General features: G+C 48.8%; 1 protein-coding gene across 2 annotated transcripts in view; it reads right to left on the bottom strand.

The window, feature by feature from the left end:
• The window catches only part of LOC140377522 (monocyte to macrophage differentiation factor 2-like), a 26039-nt gene extending 8683 nt beyond the window's left edge, over positions 1-17356 (bottom strand). The window contains exons 1-3 of one of the 2 annotated variants that reach the window (XM_072462960.1): positions 17321-17356; positions 5764-5845; positions 3895-4055 (exon numbers count right to left, since the gene is read on the bottom strand). In XM_072462960.1, the coding sequence (XP_072319061.1) occupies positions 3895-4055; positions 5764-5845; positions 17321-17334 (257 nt within the window). In that variant the 5' untranslated portion in view covers positions 17335-17356. Of the gene's footprint in view, positions 1-3894; positions 4056-5763; positions 5846-11249; positions 11398-17320 lie in introns of those variants that run through there. The other variant, XM_072462962.1, reaches the window with a different exon arrangement.
• Between the last annotated feature and the right edge of the window lie 3382 nt (positions 17357-20738).

Consider the following 20738-nt stretch of genomic DNA (forward strand, 5'->3'; position numbering starts at 1 on the left):
TCAGAGCGTGTGGCGTGTGTCAGAGCGTGTGGCGTGTCAGAGCGTGTGGCGTGTGGCGTGTGTCAGAGCGTGTGGTGTGTCAGAGCGTGTGGCGTGTGTCAGAGCGTGTGGCGTGTCAGAGCGTGTGGCGTGTCAGAGCGTGTGGCGTGTCAGAGCGTGTGTCAGAGCGTGTGGCGTGTCAGAGCGTGTGTCAGAGCGTGTGGCGTGTCAGAGCGTGTGTCAGAGCGTGTGGCGTGTCAGAGCGTGTGTCAGAGCGTGTGGCGTGTCAGAGCGTGTGGCGTGTCAGAGCGTGTGTCAGAGCGTGTGGCGTGTCAGAGCGTGTGGCGTGTCAGAGCGTGTGGCGTGTCAGAGCGTGTGGCGTGTCAGAGCGTGTGGCGTGTCAGAGCGTGTGTCAGAGCGTGTGGCGTGTCAGAGCGTGTGTCAGAGCGTGTGGCGTGTCAGAGCGTGTGGCGTGTGTCAGAGCGTGTGGCGTGTCAGAGCGTGTGGCGTGTCAGAGCGTGTGGCGTGTCAGAGCGTGTGGCGTGTGTCAGAGCGTGTGGCGTGTCAGAGCGTGTGGCGTGTTAGAGCGTGTGGCGTGTCAGAGCGTGTGTCAGAGCGTGTGGCGTGTCAGAGCGTGTGGCGTGTCAGAGCGTGTGGCGTGTCAGAGCGTGTGGCGTGTGTCAGAGCGTGTGGCGTGTCAGAGCGTGTGGCGTGTGGCGTGTGTCAGAGCGTGTGGCGTGTCAGAGCGTGTGGCGTGTCAGAGCGTGTGGCGTGTGTCAGAGCGTGTGGTGTGTCAGAGCGTGTGGCGTGTCAGAGCGTGTGGTGTGTCAGAGCGTGTGGCGTGTCAGAGCGTGTGGCGTGTCAGAGCGTGTGGCGTGTGTCAGAGCGTGTGGCGTGTCAGAGCGTGTGGCGTGTCAGAGCGTGTGGCGTGTCAGAGCGTGTGGTGTGTCAGAGCGTGTGGCGTGTCAGAGCGTGTGGTGTGTCAGAGCGTGTGGCGTGTCAGAGCGTGTGGCGTGTCAGAGCGTGTGGCGTGTTAGAGCGTGTGGCGTGTCAGAGCGTGTGTCAGAGCGTGTGGCGTGTCAGAGCGTGTGGCGTGTCAGAGCGTGTGGCGTGTCAGAGCGTGTGGCGTGTCAGAGCGTGTGGCGTGTGTCAGAGCGTGTGGCGTGTCAGAGCGTGTGGCGTGTCAGAGCGTGTGGCGTGTGTCAGAGCGTGTGGCGTGTGTCAGAGCGTGTGGCGTGTGTCAGAGCGTGTGGCGTGTCAGAGCGTGTGGCGTGTCAGAGCGTGTGGCGTGTGTCAGAGCGTGTGGCGTGTCAGAGCGTGTGGCGTGTCAGAGCGTGTGGCGTGTGTCAGAGCGTGTGGCGTGTGTCAGAGCGTGTGGCGTGTCAGAGCGTGTGGCGTGTCAGAGCGTGTGGCGTGTGTCAGAGCGTGTGGCGTGTCAGAGCGTGTGGCGTGTCAGAGCGTGTGGCGTGTGTCAGAGCGTGTGGCGTGTGTCAGAGCGTGTGGCGTGTCAGAGCGTGTGGCGTGTCAGAGCGTGTGGCGTGTGTCAGAGCGTGTGGCGTGTCAGAGCGTGTGGCGTGTCAGAGCGTGTGGCGTGTCAGAGCGTGTGGTGTGTCAGAGCGTGTGGCGTGTCAGAGCGTGTGGTGTGTCAGAGCGTGTGGCGTGTCAGAGCGTGTGGCGTGTCAGAGCGTGTGGCGTGTTAGAGCGTGTGGCGTGTCAGAGCGTGTGTCAGAGCGTGTGGCGTGTCAGAGCGTGTGGCGTGTCAGAGCGTGTGGCGTGTCAGAGCGTGTGGCGTGTCAGAGCGTGTGGCGTGTGTCAGAGCGTGTGGCGTGTCAGAGCGTGTGGCGTGTCAGAGCGTGTGGCGTGTGTCAGAGCGTGTGGCGTGTGTCAGAGCGTGTGGCGTGTGTCAGAGCGTGTGGCGTGTCAGAGCGTGTGGCGTGTCAGAGCGTGTGGCGTGTGTCAGAGCGTGTGGCGTGTCAGAGCGTGTGGCGTGTCAGAGCGTGTGGCGTGTGTCAGAGCGTGTGGCGTGTGTCAGAGCGTGTGGCGTGTCAGAGCGTGTGGCGTGTCAGAGCGTGTGGCGTGTGTCAGAGCGTGTGGCGTGTCAGAGCGTGTGGCGTGTCAGAGCGTGTGGCGTGTGTCAGAGCGTGTGGCGTGTGTCAGAGCGTGTGGCGTGTCAGAGCGTGTGGCGTGTCAGAGCGTGTGGCGTGTGTCAGAGCGTGTGGCGTGTCAGAGCGTGTGGCGTGTGTCAGAGCGTGTGGCGTGTGTCAGAGCGTGTGGCGTGTCAGAGCGTGTGGCGTGTCAGAGCGTGTGGCGTGTGTCAGAGCGTGTGGCGTGTCAGAGCGTGTGGCGTGTCAGAGCGTGTGGCGTGTCAGAGCGTGTGGTGTGTCAGAGCGTGTGGCGTGTCAGAGCGTGTGGTGTGTCAGAGCGTGTGGCGTGTCAGAGCGTGTGGCGTGTCAGAGCGTGTGGCGTGTTAGAGCGTGTGGCGTGTCAGAGCGTGTGTCAGAGCGTGTGGCGTGTCAGAGCGTGTGGCGTGTCAGAGCGTGTGGCGTGTCAGAGCGTGTGGCGTGTCAGAGCGTGTGGCGTGTGTCAGAGCGTGTGGCGTGTCAGAGCGTGTGGCGTGTCAGAGCGTGTGGCGTGTGTCAGAGCGTGTGGCGTGTGTCAGAGCGTGTGGCGTGTGTCAGAGCGTGTGGCGTGTCAGAGCGTGTGGCGTGTCAGAGCGTGTGGCGTGTGTCAGAGCGTGTGGCGTGTCAGAGCGTGTGGCGTGTCAGAGCGTGTGGCGTGTGTCAGAGCGTGTGGCGTGTGTCAGAGCGTGTGGCGTGTCAGAGCGTGTGGCGTGTCAGAGCGTGTGGCGTGTGTCAGAGCGTGTGGCGTGTCAGAGCGTGTGGCGTGTCAGAGCGTGTGGCGTGTGTCAGAGCGTGTGGCGTGTGTCAGAGCGTGTGGCGTGTCAGAGCGTGTGGCGTGTCAGAGCGTGTGGCGTGTGTCAGAGCGTGTGGCGTGTCAGAGCGTGTGGCGTGTCAGAGCGTGTGGCGTGTCAGAGCGTGTGGTGTGTCAGAGCGTGTGGCGTGTCAGAGCGTGTGGTGTGTCAGAGCGTGTGGCGTGTCAGAGCGTGTGGCGTGTCAGAGCGTGTGGCGTGTTAGAGCGTGTGGCGTGTCAGAGCGTGTGTCAGAGCGTGTGGCGTGTCAGAGCGTGTGGCGTGTCAGAGCGTGTGGCGTGTCAGAGCGTGTGGCGTGTCAGAGCGTGTGGCGTGTGTCAGAGCGTGTGGCGTGTCAGAGCGTGTGGCGTGTCAGAGCGTGTGGCGTGTGTCAGAGCGTGTGGCGTGTGTCAGAGCGTGTGGCGTGTGTCAGAGCGTGTGGCGTGTCAGAGCGTGTGGCGTGTCAGAGCGTGTGGCGTGTGTCAGAGCGTGTGGCGTGTCAGAGCGTGTGGCGTGTCAGAGCGTGTGGCGTGTGTCAGAGCGTGTGGCGTGTGTCAGAGCGTGTGGCGTGTGTCAGAGCGTGTGGCGTGTCAGAGCGTGTGGCGTGTCAGAGCGTGTGGCGTGTGTCAGAGCGTGTGGCGTGTCAGAGCGTGTGGCGTGTCAGAGCGTGTGGCGTGTGTCAGAGCGTGTGGCGTGTGTCAGAGCGTGTGGCGTGTCAGAGCGTGTGGCGTGTCAGAGCGTGTGGCGTGTCAGAGCGTGTGGCGTGTGTCAGAGCGTGTGGCGTGTGTCAGAGCGTGTGGCGTGTCAGAGCGTGTGGCGTGTGTCAGAGCGTGTGGTGTGTCAGAGCGTGTGGCGTGTCAGAGCGTGTGGCGTGTCAGAGCGTGTGGCGTGTGTCAGAGCGTGTGGCGTGTGTCAGAGCGTGTGGCGTGTCAGAGCGTGTGGCGTGTGTCAGAGCGTGTGGCGTGTCAGAGCGTGTGGCGTGTCAGAGCGTGTGGCGGAGCGCTCACCGGAGGTGGCTCTTCTTCCACGACACGGTGTGGAACAGCGTGGAGATGATGAAGAGCGAGCTGAGGCCGGCGCCGTACAGCCAGGCCGAGACGCGCTCCCATTGGCCATCGGACAGGAAGTGGAGCACCGAGCTGCCCAGGAGACTCGGGATTATCCACAACTGAAGCGAAACGGGCGAATCCGTTACGAAACGCAGAGAAGGAACATGACAACATAATATTCGCGGGGAGGGGCCATGGGAGGGGCCATGGGAGGGGCCATGGGAGGGGCCATGGGAGGGGCTGGAGAAACAGTGGCGTGTCATGTACAAAAATACTGGACGGAAATAAACAAAGCTCAACACTCAATTTCAGAATAAAGTGCTTGGGCCTGAAAACACATGGACACAGTGGATGGATACTTTTGGCAGCTGGGAAGAAGAAGACGACGGCTCAAACCGGCCCAACGATTAAGGACGGGACTAATATAATAACAGACATAAGCACAATGGAACAAATAACTGGACTCACATCAAAAATAGAAGAAAAAAACAGAAAAAAAGGACAAATGGGACGGTTATTTTGGACTTAAATGCTCTAATTCTTCTTTTTCTTTCCTTTTTTCTTTGGTGCCACGCCCTTATTTTCTACTTTTACTCCTTTACTTCCCTTATGTTCTCTCTGGTCCAGCTCGTTCTTTCAGGGTTTTTTTGTGGGGGGTTTTGTGTTGTTGTTGTTGTTGTACTATGTTCTAATAAAAAATAAAAATAGTAAAATTAAACTTTAAAAACACGCGTAACGGTTAGCGCAGTATTCGCCTCAAAATACAACGGATTAAGAATATGAATATATAGTTAAAGAAAACTGTTGTCTACTAGTTATGATGTATACTTATTTATATTATTTTAAAAGGCATTGTTTACTTTTTTTTCAGGTAATTTGTGTTGAACTATAACATAAGTCGATCATTTTTTTACATTTTGTTGTAAACCAGATCTAAAACGACCTAATAATAGAAACGGCAGAACTGCTAATCCCCGCCTCTTCACAGTGATAAGCCCCACCTCTTCACAGTGATAAGCCCCACCTCTTCACAGTGATAAGCCCCACCTCTTCACAGTGATAAGCCCCACCTCTTCACAGTGATAAGCCCCACCTCTTCACTGTGATAAGCCCCACCTCTTCACAGTGATAAGCCCCACCTCTTCACAGTGATAAGCCCCACCTCTTCACAGTGATAAGCCCCACCTCTTCACAGTGATAAGCCCCACCTCTTCACAGTGATAAGCCCCACCTCTTCACTGTGATAAGCCCCACCTCTTCACTGTGATAAGCCCCACCTCTTCACAGTGATAAGCCCCACCTCTTCACAGTGATAAGCCCCACCTCTTCACTGTGATAAGCCCCACCTCTTCACTGTGATAAGCCCCGCCTCTTCAATTGCAGATCATCTTTTACACGGTTTTATTGTCGTTTAAGTGTCCACGGGGCATTTTAGAACTCGACGTGTGTCACTCGGAGTCTGAACTTTTCAAAAAATCACAGCAAAGTTCAGGGGGATGTGGGCGGGGCTAGGGGGTAGGTGAGAACAGGGATTTTCATGCAGGAGGAATCAATCAAAAACACAACTTTGAGTGAACGGATGATGAGGAGAGGGTGTGGTTACCGCGTGGGTGGCACAGTTGGCAGCATGCTCGTACTCGGTCTCACCTACCCCCTAGCCCCGCCCCAAAAACACAACTTTGAGTGAACGGATGATGAGGAGAGGGTGTGGTTACCGCGTGGGTGGCACAGTTGGCAGCATGCTCGTACTCGGTCTCACCTACCCCCTAGCCCCGCCCCAAAAACACAACTTTGAGTGAACGGATGATGAGGAGAGGGTGTGGTTACCGCGTGGGTGGCACAGTTGGCAGCATGCTCGTACTCGGTGGGCTGGTATCGCTTGTGGGGAGGAACGCGGTTGTTCATAAACCTGCAGGAAACAGCAAAAATGCAACACACATTCGTGATTCATACGTCGGCAAAGAAGAAACTTGAAACGTACCAAACAAACACGCGGACTAAACCAGGACTAAACCAGGACTAAACCAGGACTAAACCAAGACAAGCCGAGGACGAGTTTTCCACGTAGTAAAGTCCAATCTGTTTGACCACAGTGCGCCGTCTGTATCTTTTTACAGTGCGTTTGATTTGACAGGAAGTGCGCTGTTAGCATGCTAGTTGTTGTTAGCTTTATTTGAAAGTTGTGGAAAGCGCTTGTAAAGTCACGGCGGTGAATGATTAGAGTTCAGAGGTCACAAGTGGACCACTGCAAAGACTTTAAAATGAACAATTTCTGTTTTACATATGTTTAAAACAGTAACAATCTGTATTATTCATTATTACTATGATTTATTTCTGATTTTATTATTATATTTATTTTATTATTTTTATTATTGTTATTTTATTTTTTATTTCATTATTATTTTTATCATCATTTTATTTTGTTATGCATTTATTTTTTTGGAGGGGGGTAAAACTGTTAAATTGAATAATTGTAAAAATGTATCATTGTAAACATGAGGGCGATGCTGTTTACTTTAAATGTATGTATGAACACTGAAAAATAATGATAGATCATAATTAATGAAAAATATATGAACAATCAAAAAAACTGTAAAAACTGTAACTGTAAGTTGACTGTAAAATGGGCCGAAGAGGACTAAACCAGTTCTAAACTCCACAGGGTCAGTGGAAACCAGGGCAACTAAATCATTCTGAGGGACAGTTTTTGTTCCACCACTTTCAATAATAATATAACTGCTATATTCCATTTGTGTGAAAAATAAAGTACAAAAGGTTTTGCACAATTGCCAATCCAGGACTGAATCATAATTTAACCTTGGACTGAACTAATACCAGCACTCGCCAGGACTATCCCAGAATCAAACTGATTAAACCAGAACTAACCCTGAATTAAACCAGCTCTAAACCAGGTCTAAAGCAGAAATAAACAAAAACTGAACCATTAAAAATATATATATACTTGGAAGACGGGTTAAGGGCCGGAATCGATCGTTTGGTGGGCCTGATCTGGCCCGTGGGCCGTGAGTTGAAAAGGCCTGGTCTAAACTGAGGGCTAATCCAGACCAGAGCTAAACCAGGACAAACCAGAGCCAAATAAAGAAGACTAAAACAAAACCAGGACTAAACTACGACGCCACAAGTTCAAAGTAAGGTCTAAACTAAGGGTGCGTTCACAGTAACCATGGCAACGCTATACAAGGACCAGAACAGGACCAAACCAAGTCCTCAGCAGAAGTAAAATATCAAACAAACTGAACCCTAAACCACACACGGTCTCGGACTAACACGGACCACTACAAGGTCTAAAAGAAGACTAAAACTGAACCTGGGACAAAACCAAGTCCAAACCAGAACTCCACCCTTTCAAAATAAGATCTAAACATCGTCTCAACCGCACTGAACCAGAGCTACACTTGGACTAAATCAGTAAATGTAAAAAACACACTTCTTTCTTGTCCCGGACGTGACTTTTATATTCTCAGCCCTCTCGATTTGACATTTTATTACATTTCATTACATGTTATTACATGTTATTAAATTACTAGACATCTCTAATCTGACTTTGCCTTTTACAGTTACAAGTCTCGTTATCCGACTGTAGATCTAATCAAACGTGCATTATTGTCACTGTAATAGAATTTATCCGGGGCCAAAGTGGCTTCTCCCTCGTCCATTTCCTGCACGAGCGGCCGAACTTTGACCCCGGACGAGCGGCAGAAGATGGACGACCAAGATCTCGCCTCATTTTACAATCTTAGTTCCTGTATCGCGTTGCGTTCTGTCTTTCGAGAACTTCTTCCTGGCACAACCTGACGTCAGTTAGTTCTGTTATATTTTCAATTTCTTGATTCTTGTTTCGTCAAATAGTGATATAAACCCAAGGGAGTTTACTGAAATAATTTGGACTTGCCGTAATTTCCGGACTATAAGTCACACCTTTTTTCATAGTTTTGAGTTATTATTTTCACTCTTACAACCACAAGAGGGCGCTCTTGTCAATCAATGGATTTAGTGATTTGGGGTAAAACTGATGCTTTGGTAAACTTGTTAGCATGTTCTTTATGCTATAGTTATCTGAATAACTGTTCATATGTTACGTTAACATACCAGACACTTACCACAGTTCGGCTAAAACAGGGCTAAAACAGGGCAATACCAGGTCTAAACCAGGTCTAAACCAGGTCTAAACCAGGACTAAACCAGGACTAAACCAGGACTAAACCAGAACTAAACCAGGACTAAACCAGGGCTAAAACAGGGCTAAAACAGGGCAATACCAGGACTAAACCAGGACTAAACCAGAACTAAACCAGAACTAAACCAGGACTAAACCAGGGCTAAAACAGGGCTAAAACAGGGCAATACCAGGACTAAACCAGAACTAAACCAGAACTAAACCAGGACTAAACCAGGGCTAAACCAGGACTAAACCAGAACTAAACCAGGACTAAAGCAGGGCTAAAACAGGGCTAAAACAGGGCAATACCAGGACTAAACCAGGACTAAACCAGGACTAAACCAGAACTAAACCAGGACTAAACCAGGGCTAAAACAGGGCTAAAACAGGGCAATACCAGGACTAAACCAGGTCTAAACCAGGTCTAAACCAGGACTAAACCAGGACTAAACCAGGACTAAACCAGAACTAAACCAGGACTAAACCAGGGCTAAAACAGGGCTAAAACAGGGCAATACCAGGACTAAACCAGGTCTAAACCAGGTCTAAACCAGGACTAAACCAGGACTAAACCAGGACTAAACCAGAACTAAACCAGGACTAAACCAGGGCTAAAACAGGGCTAAAACAGGGCAATACCAGGACTAAACCAGGACTAAACCAGGGCTAAAACAGGGCAATACCAGGACTAAACCAGGACTAAACCAGAACTAAACCAGGACTAAACCGGGACTAAACCAGGACTAAACCAGAACTAAACCAGGACTAAACCAGGACTAAACCAGGACTAAACCAGGACTACACCAGGACTAAACCAGAACTAAACCAGGACTACACTAGGACTAAACCAGAACTAAACCAGGACTAAACCAGGACTAAACCAGAACTAAACCAGGACTAAACCAGGACTAAACCAGGACTAAACCAGGACTAAACCAGAACTAAACCAGGACTAAACCAGGACTAAACCAGGACTAAACCAGAACTAAACCAGGACTAAACCAGGACTAAACCAGGACTAAACCAGAACTAAACCAGGACAAAACCAGAACTAAACCAGAACTAAACCAGGACTAAACCAGGACTAAACCAGAACTAAACCAGGACTAAACCAGGACTAAACCAGAACTAAACCAGAACTAAACCAGGACTAAACCAGGACTAAACCAGGACTAAACCAGAACTAAACCAGGACTAAACCAGGACTAAACCAGAACTAAACCAGGACTAAACCAGAACTAAACCAGAACTAAACCAGAACTAAACCAGGACTAAACCAGGACTAAACCAGGACTAAACCAGGACTAAACCAGAACTAAACCAGGACTAAACCAGAACTAAACCAGAACTAAACCAGAACTAAACCAGAACTAAACCAGGACTAAACCAGGACTAAACCAGGACAAAACCAGAACTAAACCAGAACTAAACCAGAACTAAACCAGAACTAAACCAGGACTAAACCAGGACTAAACCAGGACTAAACCAGGACTAAACCAGAACTAAACCAGGACTAAACCAGGACTAAACCAGGACTAAACCAGAACTAAACCAGGACTAAACCAGGACTAAACCAGGACTAAACCAGAACTAAACCAGGACTAAACCAGGACTAAACCAGGACTAAACCAGGACTAAACCAGAACTAAACCAGGACTAAACCAGGACTAAACCAGGACTAAACCAGAACTAAACCAGGACTAAACCAGAACTAAACCAGGACTAAACCAGGACTAAACCAGGACTAAACCAGGACTAAACCAGGACTACACTAGGACAAAACCAGAGCTGAAGGAGCCGGATGTCACTTCCTGTTTGGAGCGCTGAAATAGCCCTGTCCACTCATATGTACGATACTGTCACTGTTTTCATGATTTAAACTGTTTCACGTTAAGTTGGTGCAGGTTTAACAAAGCAATGCTGCATTTGGTTCCACAAAAACAGTGACATATATTGCAGAATATCAATTGCGTGATATTATGGAATCGTGAGCTGCGTATCGCCCGTCGTATCGAATCGTGGAAGAACCCCGAGATTCCAAGCTCCAACCGATACCAGCGCAAAGTATGTGTGTCGTTATGGGAGCTGAAAAAGGCCAGACTCGTACTAAAATGAGAAGAGATAATAAGCCGTAAAAGATGATTTGATGCCGAGTGAAAAGCAAAGAAAGATGGAGCCGTTTTCAGGTCGTGAGAAGAACGTGACGTGAACCAGACGCACCGTGTTTTCACTCTCATCCACATTTCTGCACATGTTTTGTTTACCTCCCTCCTGCCGCCCGCCCGCTCCCGACTCCTCTGCTAATCATGCTTCATCCCGTCGTCATGGTAGCCGTCACTTAGCAACAGCAGCCGAGCACCTGGCAACCACGTCAGGTCTGTCGCGCTCCCATCTTTCATCACAACCCACTTATTAGTACAGCATATATGGCGCTCAGCACTATTGATTTAACTGGTCTGGAACTCAGGGCTAAACCAGGGCTAAACAATGGCTAAACCAGAGCTAAACCAGGGCAAAACCAGGGCTAAAAAACGGCTAAACCAGAGCTAAACCAGGGCAAAACCAGGGCTAAACCAGGGCTAAACCAGGGCTAAACTAGGGCTAAACCAGGGCTAAACCAGGGCTAAACTAGGGCTAAACCAGGGCTAAACCAGGTCTAAACCAGGGCTAAACCGGGTCTAAACCAAGACTAAACCAGGGCTAAACCAGATCTAAACCAAGGCTGAACAAGGGCTAAACCAGAGCTAAACCAGGACTAAACTAGGACTAAACCAGGACTAAACCAGGACTACACCAGGACTAAACCAGGGCTAAATCAGGTCTAAACCAGGGCTAAACAAGGGCTAAACCAGAGCTAAACCAGGACTAAACCAGGGCTAAACCAGGACTAAACTAGGGCTAAACCAGGACTAAACCAGCTCTAAACCAGGACTAAACCAGGGCTAAACCAGAGCTAAACCAAGACTAAACCCGGACTAAACCAGAGCTAAACCAGGACTAAACCAGGGCTAAACCAGAGCTAAACCAAGACTAAACCCGGACTAAACCAGAGCTAAACCAGGACTAAACCAGGGCTAAAACAGCTCTAAACCTAAACACCATATAAAACGCAAGACACCCAAACAACCCCTACCCCCTCGGCTGATGTCACCGTCGGCATGGAAACCTCAGAGCGGGGAATGTCGTGCCTTCTTTTCTTTCTTTTTTTTCAGGCTGGAAAACACCTCCTCTCCTCCGTCTTTCCTCTTGCTCTAGTTGTTCTGATGCTCTGTGGTCGAGGACTGAACGCCTGAAAGGTCCGGTGCTGGGCCTATGTAGAAGGACATGAAAAGGCCCTGTCGTGTTTCATAAGCGGCCCACATTAGCGGCCCACATTAGCAGCCTCATTATGACTCACGCAGAGAGGGGCCTTTGTGGGATGTTACATAATCACATTGTTGTCATCTGTGGAAGAGACACAGGACGAGACGACTCCTGGTCTGGTCCTGGTCCTGATCTCATTCAGGCTTGTATCGGCTCCTGGTTCGGTCCTGGTTCCCTCTATGTTCGGTCGTGGTTCAGCCCTGGTTCGGCCCCGGTTTTCTCTTGGTTCGGTCGTGGTTCGGTCCTGGTTCGGTCCTGGTTTGGTCTTGGTTTTGTCCTGGTTTTGTCCTGGTTTTGTCCTTGTTTGGTCCTAGTTTTGTCCTGGTTTGGTCTTGGTTTTGTCCTGGTTCGGTCCTGGTTCCGTCCTGGTTTTGTCCTGGTTTGGTCTTGGTTTTGTCCTGGTTCTGTCCTGGTTATGTTCTGGTTCGGTCCTGGTTTGGTCCTGGTTCAGTCCTGGTTTTGTCCTGGTTTGGTCTTGGTTTTGTCCTGGTTTTGTCCTGGTTTGGTCCTGGTTTTGTCCTGGTTTGGTCTTGGTTTTGTCCTGGTTCGGTCCTGGTTTTGTCCTGGTTCTGTCCTGGTTCCATCCTGGTTTTGTCCTGGTTCTGGCCTGGTTCCATCCTGGTTTTGTCCTGGTTCTGGCCTGGTTCCGTCCTGGTTTTGTCCTGGTTTGGTCCTGGTTTTGTCCTGGTTTTGTCCTGGTTCGGTCTTGGTTCGGTCCTGGTTTGGTCAGGACTTGATATAAAGACGATTAAACCTCAGTTATAAGACTGTGTTCATTGGGGCTGAAGAGCGTGGATGACTAGAAGGAGACGAGTCATGTTGCTGGCCAAAGGACTCTAAACTCTAAAGTATCTCTATGATCTCATCATGATTCAGAGCCAAGTGCCCGGACCACAAGAGCTCAGGACCGGAGCCTGTAATCTGATCTTATTGTGAGACTTTTGTTAGTTATTACACGTCTAAAACTGTGGAAAGACGAGCCGTCTGGTCCCGCCCACTTCGTGTAGAAAAAACTCTTATATTTTATATCAAAAACAGGACTTTAGACTTTATTCTTTTGACCCATTTATTTTTATTTTTTTTACGGTATAAAGTAAAACACTTACTTTGAAGACGTACAACTACAGAAGACGTACGACTACAGAAGACGTACAACTATAGAAGACGTACAACTATAGAAGACGTACAACAGAAGACGTACAACTACAGAAGACGTACAACTACAAAAACGTACAACTACAGAAGACGTACAACTACAAAAGACGTACGACTACAGAAGACGTACGACTACAGAAGACGTACAACTATAGAAGACGTACAACTATAGAAGACGTACAACTATAGAAGACGTACAACTACAGAAGACGTACAACTACAAAAGACGTACGACTACAGAAGACGTGCGACTACAGAAGACGTACGACTACAGAAGACGTACAACTACAGAAGACGTACAACTACAAAAGACGTACAACTACAGAAGACGTACAACTACAAAAACGTACAACTACAGAAGACGTACAACTACAAAAGACGTACGACTACAGAAGACGTACGACTACAGAAGACGTACAACTACAGAAGACGTACGACTACAGAAGACGTACAACTACAGAAGACGTACAACTACAAAAGACGTACGACTACTGAAGACGTACGACTACAAAAGACGTACAACTACAGAAGACGTACAACTACAAAAGACGTACGACTACAAAAGACGTACAACTACAAAAGACGTACGACTACAAAAGACGTACGACTACAAAAGACGTACAACTACAGAAGACGTACAGCTACAGAAGACGTACGACTACAGAAGACGTACAACTACAAAAGATGTACGACTACAGAAGACGTACAACTACAGAAGACGTACAACTACAGAAGACGTACAACTACAAAAGACGTACAACTACAAAAGACGTACAACAACAGAAGACGTACGACTACAGAAGACGTACAACTACAGAAGACGTACAGCTACAGAAGACGTACAACTACAAAAGATGTACGACTACAGAAGACGTACAACTACAGAAGACGTACAACTACAGAAGAAGTTACAACTACAGAAGACGTACGACTACAGAAGACGTACGACTACAAAAAAACGTACGACTACAGAAGACGTACGACTACAGAAGACGTGCGACTACAGAAGACGTACAACTACAGAAGACGTACGACTACAGAAGACGTACAACTACAGAAGACGTACAACTACAGAAGACGTACGACTACAGAAGACGTACGACTACAAAAACGTACGACTACAGAAGACGTACAACTACAGAAGACGTGCGACTACAGAAGACGTACGACTACAGAAGACGTACGACTACAAAAACGTACAACTACAGAAGACGTACAACTACAAAAGACGTACGACTACAGAAGACGTACGACTACAGAAGACGTACGAATACAGAAGACGTACAACTACAGAAGACGTACGACTACAGAAGACGTACAACTACAGAAGACGTGCGACTACAGAAGACGTACAACTACAGAAGACGTACGACTACAGAAGACGTACAACTACAGAAGACGTGCGACTACAGAAGACGTGCGACTACAGAAGACGTACGACTACAGAAGACGTGCGACTACAAAAACGTACAACTACAGAAGACGTACAACTACAAAAGACGTACGACTACAGAAGACGTACGACTACAGAAGACGTGCGACTACAGAAGACGTGCGACTACAGAAGACGTACGACTACAGAAGACGTACAACTACAGAAGACGTACGACTACTGAAGACGTACGACTACAGAAGACGTACAACTACAGAAGACGTACACAACAGAAGACGTACGACTACAGAAGACGTACGACTACAGAAGACGTGCGACTACAGAAGACGTACGACTACAGAAGACGTACGACTACAGAAGACGTACGACTACAGAAGACGTACAACTACAGAAGACGTGCGACTACAGAAGACGTACGACTACAGAAGACGTACAACTACAGAAGACGTGCGACTACAGAAGACGTGCGACTACAGAAGACGTACGACTACAGAAGACGTGCGACTACAAAAACGTACAACTACAGAAGACGTACAACTACAGAAGACGTACAACTACAAAAACGTACGACTACAGAAGATGTACGACTACAGAAGACGTACGACTACAGAAGACGTACGACTACAGAAGACGTACAACTACAGAAGACGTACAACAACAGACGTACGACTACAGAAGACGTACAACTACAGAAGACGTACGACTACAGAAGACGTACAACTACAGAAGACGTGCGACTACAGAAGACGTACAACTACAGAAGACGTACGACTACAGAAGACGTACAACTACAGAAGACGTGCGACTACAGAAGACGTGCGACTACAGAAGACGTACGACTACAGAAGACGTGCGACTACAAAAACGTACAACTACAGAAGACGTACAACTACAAAAGACGTACGACTACAGAAGACGTACGACTACAGAAGACGTACGACTACAGAAGACGTACGACTACAGAAGACGTGCGACTACAGAAGACGTGCGACTACAGAAGACGTACGACTACAGAAGACGTACAACTACAGAAGACGTACGACTACTGAAGACGTACGACTACAGAAGACGTACACAACAGAAGACGTACGACTACAGAAGACGTACGACTACAGAAGACGTGCGACTACAGAAGACGTACGACTACAGAAGACGTACGACTACAGAAGACGTACGACTACAGAAGACGTGCGACTACAGAAGACGTACAACTACAGAAGACGTACGACTACAGAAGACGTACAACTACAGAAGACGTACAACTACAGAAGACGTACGACTACAGAAGACGTACGACTACAAAAACGTACGACTACAGAAGACGTACAACTACAGAAGACGTGCGACTACAGAAGACGTACGACTACAGAAGACGTACGACTACAAAAACGTACAACTACAGAAGACGTACAACTACAAAAGACGTACGACTACAGAAGACGTACGACTACAGAAGACGTACGAATACAGAAGACGTACAACTACAGAAGACGTACGACTACAGAAGACGTACAACTACAGAAGACGTGCGACTACAGAAGACGTACAACTACAGAAGACGTACGACTACAGAAGACGTACAACTACAGAAGACGTGCGACTACAGAAGACGTGCGACTACAGAAGACGTACGACTACAGAAGACGTGCGACTACAAAAACGTACAACTACAGAAGACGTACAACTACAAAAGACGTACGACTACAGAAGACGTACGACTACAGAAGACGTGCGACTACAGAAGACGTGCGACTACAGAAGACGTACGACTACAGAAGACGTACAACTACAGAAGACGTACGACTACTGAAGACGTACGACTACAGAAGACGTACAACTACAGAAGACGTACACAACAGAAGACGTACGACTACAGAAGACGTACGACTACAGAAGACGTGCGACTACAGAAGACGTACGACTACAGAAGACGTACGACTACAGAAGACGTACGACTACAGAAGACGTACAACTACAGAAGACGTGCGACTACAGAAGACGTACGACTACAGAAGACGTACAACTACAGAAGACGTGCGACTACAGAAGACGTGCGACTACAGAAGACGTACGACTACAGAAGACGTGCGACTACAAAAACGTACAACTACAGAAGACGTACAACTACAGAAGACGTACAACTACAAAAACGTACGACTACAGAAGATGTACGACTACAGAAGACGTACGACTACAGAAGACGTACGACTACAGAAGACGTACAACTACAGAAGACGTACAACAACAGACGTACGACTACAGAAGACGTACAACTACAGAAGACGTACGACTACAGAAGACGTACAACTACAGAAGACGTGCGACTACAGAAGACGTACAACTACAGAAGACGTACGACTACAGAAGACGTACAACTACAGAAGACGTGCGACTACAGAAGACGTGCGACTACAGAAGACGTACGACTACAGAAGACGTGCGACTACAAAAACGTACAACTACAGAAGACGTACAACTACAAAAGACGTACGACTACAGAAGACGTACGACTACAGAAGACGTACGACTACAGAAGACGTACGACTACAGAAGACGTGCGACTACAGAAGACGTGCGACTACAGAAGACGTACGACTACAGAAGACGTACAACTACAGAAGACGTACGACTACTGAAGACGTACGACTACAGAAGACGTACACAACAGAAGACGTACGACTACAGAAGACGTACGACTACAGAAGACGTGCGACTACAGAAGACGTACGACTACAGAAGACGTACGACTACAGAAGACGTACGACTACAGAAGACGTGCGACTACAGAAGACGTACGACTACAGAAGACGTACGACTACAGTGGGTGGAGATGAGTGCATCCTCTTTTTCTGAGTTCTAATATAATGTGATCTATTTCGGACCGTTGCCATGGTGATTTAAAACCAAATATTATGTCTTTTGAATGGGAAGTGAAGAACAGCAGGAGAATAAAAACATCCAGTAAAAATCCAGATAAACCACTATTAAAACAACATTATTATGTACAATTGTAATTATGACGATTGCACTGCAGCGTTTGGACAGAATAAATGTGTCTTATATGTAATGTTTATGTGCGATAAGTGGCTAAATCATACGGTTTTGTAGCAGTTTTAACCTAAAAAACTACATTTATCACGCTCGCCCCTGTATGTCCCGCCTCACTGAGCAGCTCGTCACACTTTTACCACTATTTCCTGCAAAATAGTCGACATTTTTCATAATTCTCTCGATTTTCACGTTCTACTTTAAACCCATGACAAATATGAGGCGCTAACAAGCCGTGTTCTTACCTTACAAGATTCATTTAGTGTCGAGCGGCAACAGGTCCAAGTGAGGAGGCAGGAGGTCCAAGTGAGGAGGCAGGAGGTCCAAGTTAGGAGGTGAGGAGGCAGGAGGTCCAAGTGAGGAGGCAGGAGGTCCAAGTGAGGAGGCAGGAGGTCCAAGTTAGGAGGCAGGAGGTCCAAGTTAGGAGGTGAGGAGGCAGGAGGTCCAAGTGAGGAGGCAGGAGGTCCAAGTGAGGAGGCAGGAGGTCCAAGTTAGGAGGCAGGAGGTCCAAGTGAGGAGGCAGGAGGTCCAAGTGAGGAGGCAGGAGGTCCAAGTGAGGAGGCAGGAGGTCCAAGTTAGGAGGCAGGAGGTCCAAGTGAGGAGGTGAGGAGGCAGGAGGTCCAAGTGAGGAGGCAGGAGGTCCAAGTGAGGAGGCAGGAGGTCCAAGTGAGGAGGTGAGGAGGCAGGAGGTCCAAGTGAGGAGGCAGGAGGTGCAGGAGAGGAAGCAGGAGATGCAGGAGAGGAAGCAGGAGGTGCAGTAGAGGAGGTAGGAGAACCAGGTGAGGAGGCAGGAGGTCTAGGTCAGGAGGTCCAGGAGAGGAAGCAGGAGGTGTGGGCCAGGAGGCAGGAGGTGTGGGTCAGGAGGCAGGAGGTCTGGGAGAGGAAGCAGGAGGTGTGGGTCAGGAGGCAGGAGGTCTGGGAGAGGAAGCAGGAGGTGTGGGTCAGGAGGCAGGAGGTCCGGGAGAGGAGACGGCAGGCAGAGGGACAGTATTCGGCTGCAGCCCCGGAGTTCCCACAGATGGAGATGGAGCGATGGGACGTTTCAGCCCAAACAAACACGCCTCCTCCTCCTCTCCTCTTCTTCCTCCTCTTCTTCTTCCTCCTCCTCTTCTTCTTCTTCCTCCTCTTCTTCTTCCTCTTCTTCTTCCTCCTCCTCTGCCGGCGTCGCCTCCTTGTTGTGCCGAAATCCGCTCGTGACGCCGGGCGCAGAGAGAGGCGCGGGCGGGAGCTGCTGGTGACGCTGGGCTCGGGACACGCGGCCGCCGCTGCTGCTGCTTCTGATGGTTCAGGCTCCGGAGCTCCTCCCGCTCCACCGTGTTCCTCCTCCAGCGCGTGCGTGTGACGTGTGCGTGTGACGTGTGTGTGTGTCTGTCTGTGTGTGTGTCTGTCTGTGTGTGTGTCTGTGTGTGTGTCTGTGTGTGTGTCTGTCTGTGTGTGTGTCTGTGTGTGTGTCTGTGTGTGTGTCTGTGTGTGTGTCTGTGTGTGTGTCTGTGTGTGTGTCTGTGTGTGTGTCTGTGTGTGTCGTGTGTGTGTGTCTGTGTGTGTGTCTGTGTGTGTGTGTGTGTGTGTGTGTGTGTGTGTGTGTGTGTGTGTGTGTGTGTCTGTGTGTGTGTCTGTGTGTGTCTGTGTGTGTGTGTGTGTGTGTGTGTGTCTGTGTGTGTGTGTCGTGTGTGTGTCTGTGTGTGTCTGTGTGTGTCGTGTGTGTGTCTGTGTGTGTGTCTGTGTGTGTCGTGTGTGTGTGTCTGTGTGTGTGTCTGTGTGTGTCTGTGTGTGTGTGTGTGTGTGTGTGTCTGTGTGTGTGTCTGTGTGTGTGTGTCGTGTGTGTGTGTCTGTGTGTGTGTCGTGTGTGTGTGTGTGTGTCTGTGTGTGTCGTGTGTGTGTCTGTGTGTGTGTCGTGTGTGTGTGTGTGTCGTGTGTGTCTGTGTGTGTCGTGTGTGTGTCGTGTGTGTGTGTGTGTCGTGTGTGTGTGTGTGTGTCGTGTTTGTGTGTGTGTCGTGTGTGTGTGTGTGTGTCTGTGTGTGTCTGTGTGTGTGTGTGTGTGTGTGTGTGTGTGGGTGTGTGTGTGTGGGTGTCTGTGTGTGTGTCTGTGTGTGTGTGTGTGTGTGTCTGTGTGTGTGTGTGTCTGTCGTGTGTGTGTGTGTGTGTGTGTGTGTCTGTGTGTGTCGTGTGTGTGTGTGTGTCTGTGTGTGTCGTGTGTGTGTGTGTGTCTGTGTGTGTCGTGTGTGTGGGTGTGTGTGTGTGTGTGTGTCTGTGTGTGTCGTGTGTGTGTGTGTGTGTGTGTCTGTGTGTGTCGTGTGTGTGGGTGTGTGTGGGTGTGTGTGTGTGTGTGTGGGTGTGTGTGTGTGTGTGTGTCTGTGTGTGTCGTGTGTGTGGGTGTGTGTGTGTGTGTCGTGTGTGTGGGTGTGTGTGTGTGTGTGTGTGTGTGTCTGTGTGTGTGTCGTGTGTGTGTGTCTGTGTGTGTCGTGTGTGTGGGTGTGTGTGTGTGTGTGTCTGTGTGTGTCGTGTGTGTGTGTGTGTGTGTGTGTGTCTGTGTGTGTCGTGTGTGTGGGTGTGTGTGTGTGTGTGGGTGTGTGTGGGTGTGTGTGGGTGTGTGTGTGTGTGTGTGTGTGTGTGTGTGAGATCTGCAGGACAGTGTGGCCGCCAGGTGATGCTAAAAAGCAGTGGTGGAACGCAACGAAATACAAAAACTAAGTGATGTACAAAAGTATTCATGGTAAAAGATAAATACTCATGGTAAAGGATCAGTAGTAGTAATAGTAGTATTTTGGAACACGATGCTAAGTGTCTCCAGGTGGAATTACACGTTCTTAAAGGTCCCATATCATGCAAAATGGACCTTTCAGAGCTTTGAACCTTCTTACAGTGCTAGTGGTGCCTCATACGCAAATCTTTCTTTATTATGACACTATATTTTACTCTACATGGCTGATATAAGTATAATAAGTATAATAAGGAGACATATTATGCACATTGGACTTGTTTTTCCTTCTCATAACGGAAACTTTGTGAGCTGTTTTATGAGGGTTTTTTGCTCCATAAAGTTTTTCTTACGATGTTTTTGTCTAAACAGATTTAGCTGGATAAATAAAGGTAAAGTGACAGGTTTTACGATTTCCTAATTTTGACTTTATTTGGTGTATTTGTGCCTGTTGTACATATAAATTATAGTTTTACACCAATCGAGCAGGTATTTGTGGAGAAAACGTTGAAAAATGTGTATAAAATGAAGAAAATACTTTTTTGACATCAAGATATAATTCAACTAAACACATCTGCTCTCATTTATCTAATTGTAAGAGTTTGGCCCAGTGTTTGCTGGGTAATTTCCTAGTGTGATGTCAATTACATTTTAAATATATAAAACATAACTGCATTTTAGTTCAATGAGTGGTCTGACCTGCAGGGGGCGCTTTAAGAGCCGACAAACAAACAAACAAACAAGAGAAGGCAGCTTTTTAATGCTGATCATGGCGTTTCTACTTTTTCATGCATGTTTTTCAGATGTAAATCAAGTGGAAGAAGCTGAACGAGCTCGTTAGTCGCTCTTGTTTGTATTCTAGACTTGAACCTCCTTTAATGACGAGGAAGGCAGCGTCGAGAAGCGTCGAGAAGCCTCGTGAAGCCTCGTGAAGCCTCGTGAAGCGTGCGAGAAGAACCACAGTG

This window comes from Eucyclogobius newberryi, unplaced genomic scaffold (assembly GCF_026437365.1).
Source record: "Eucyclogobius newberryi isolate DKJ021-1_F unplaced genomic scaffold, fEucNew1.0.hap1 SCAF_4, whole genome shotgun sequence".
In the NCBI taxonomy this organism is placed as follows: Eukaryota; Metazoa; Chordata; class Actinopteri; order Gobiiformes; family Gobiidae; genus Eucyclogobius; species Eucyclogobius newberryi.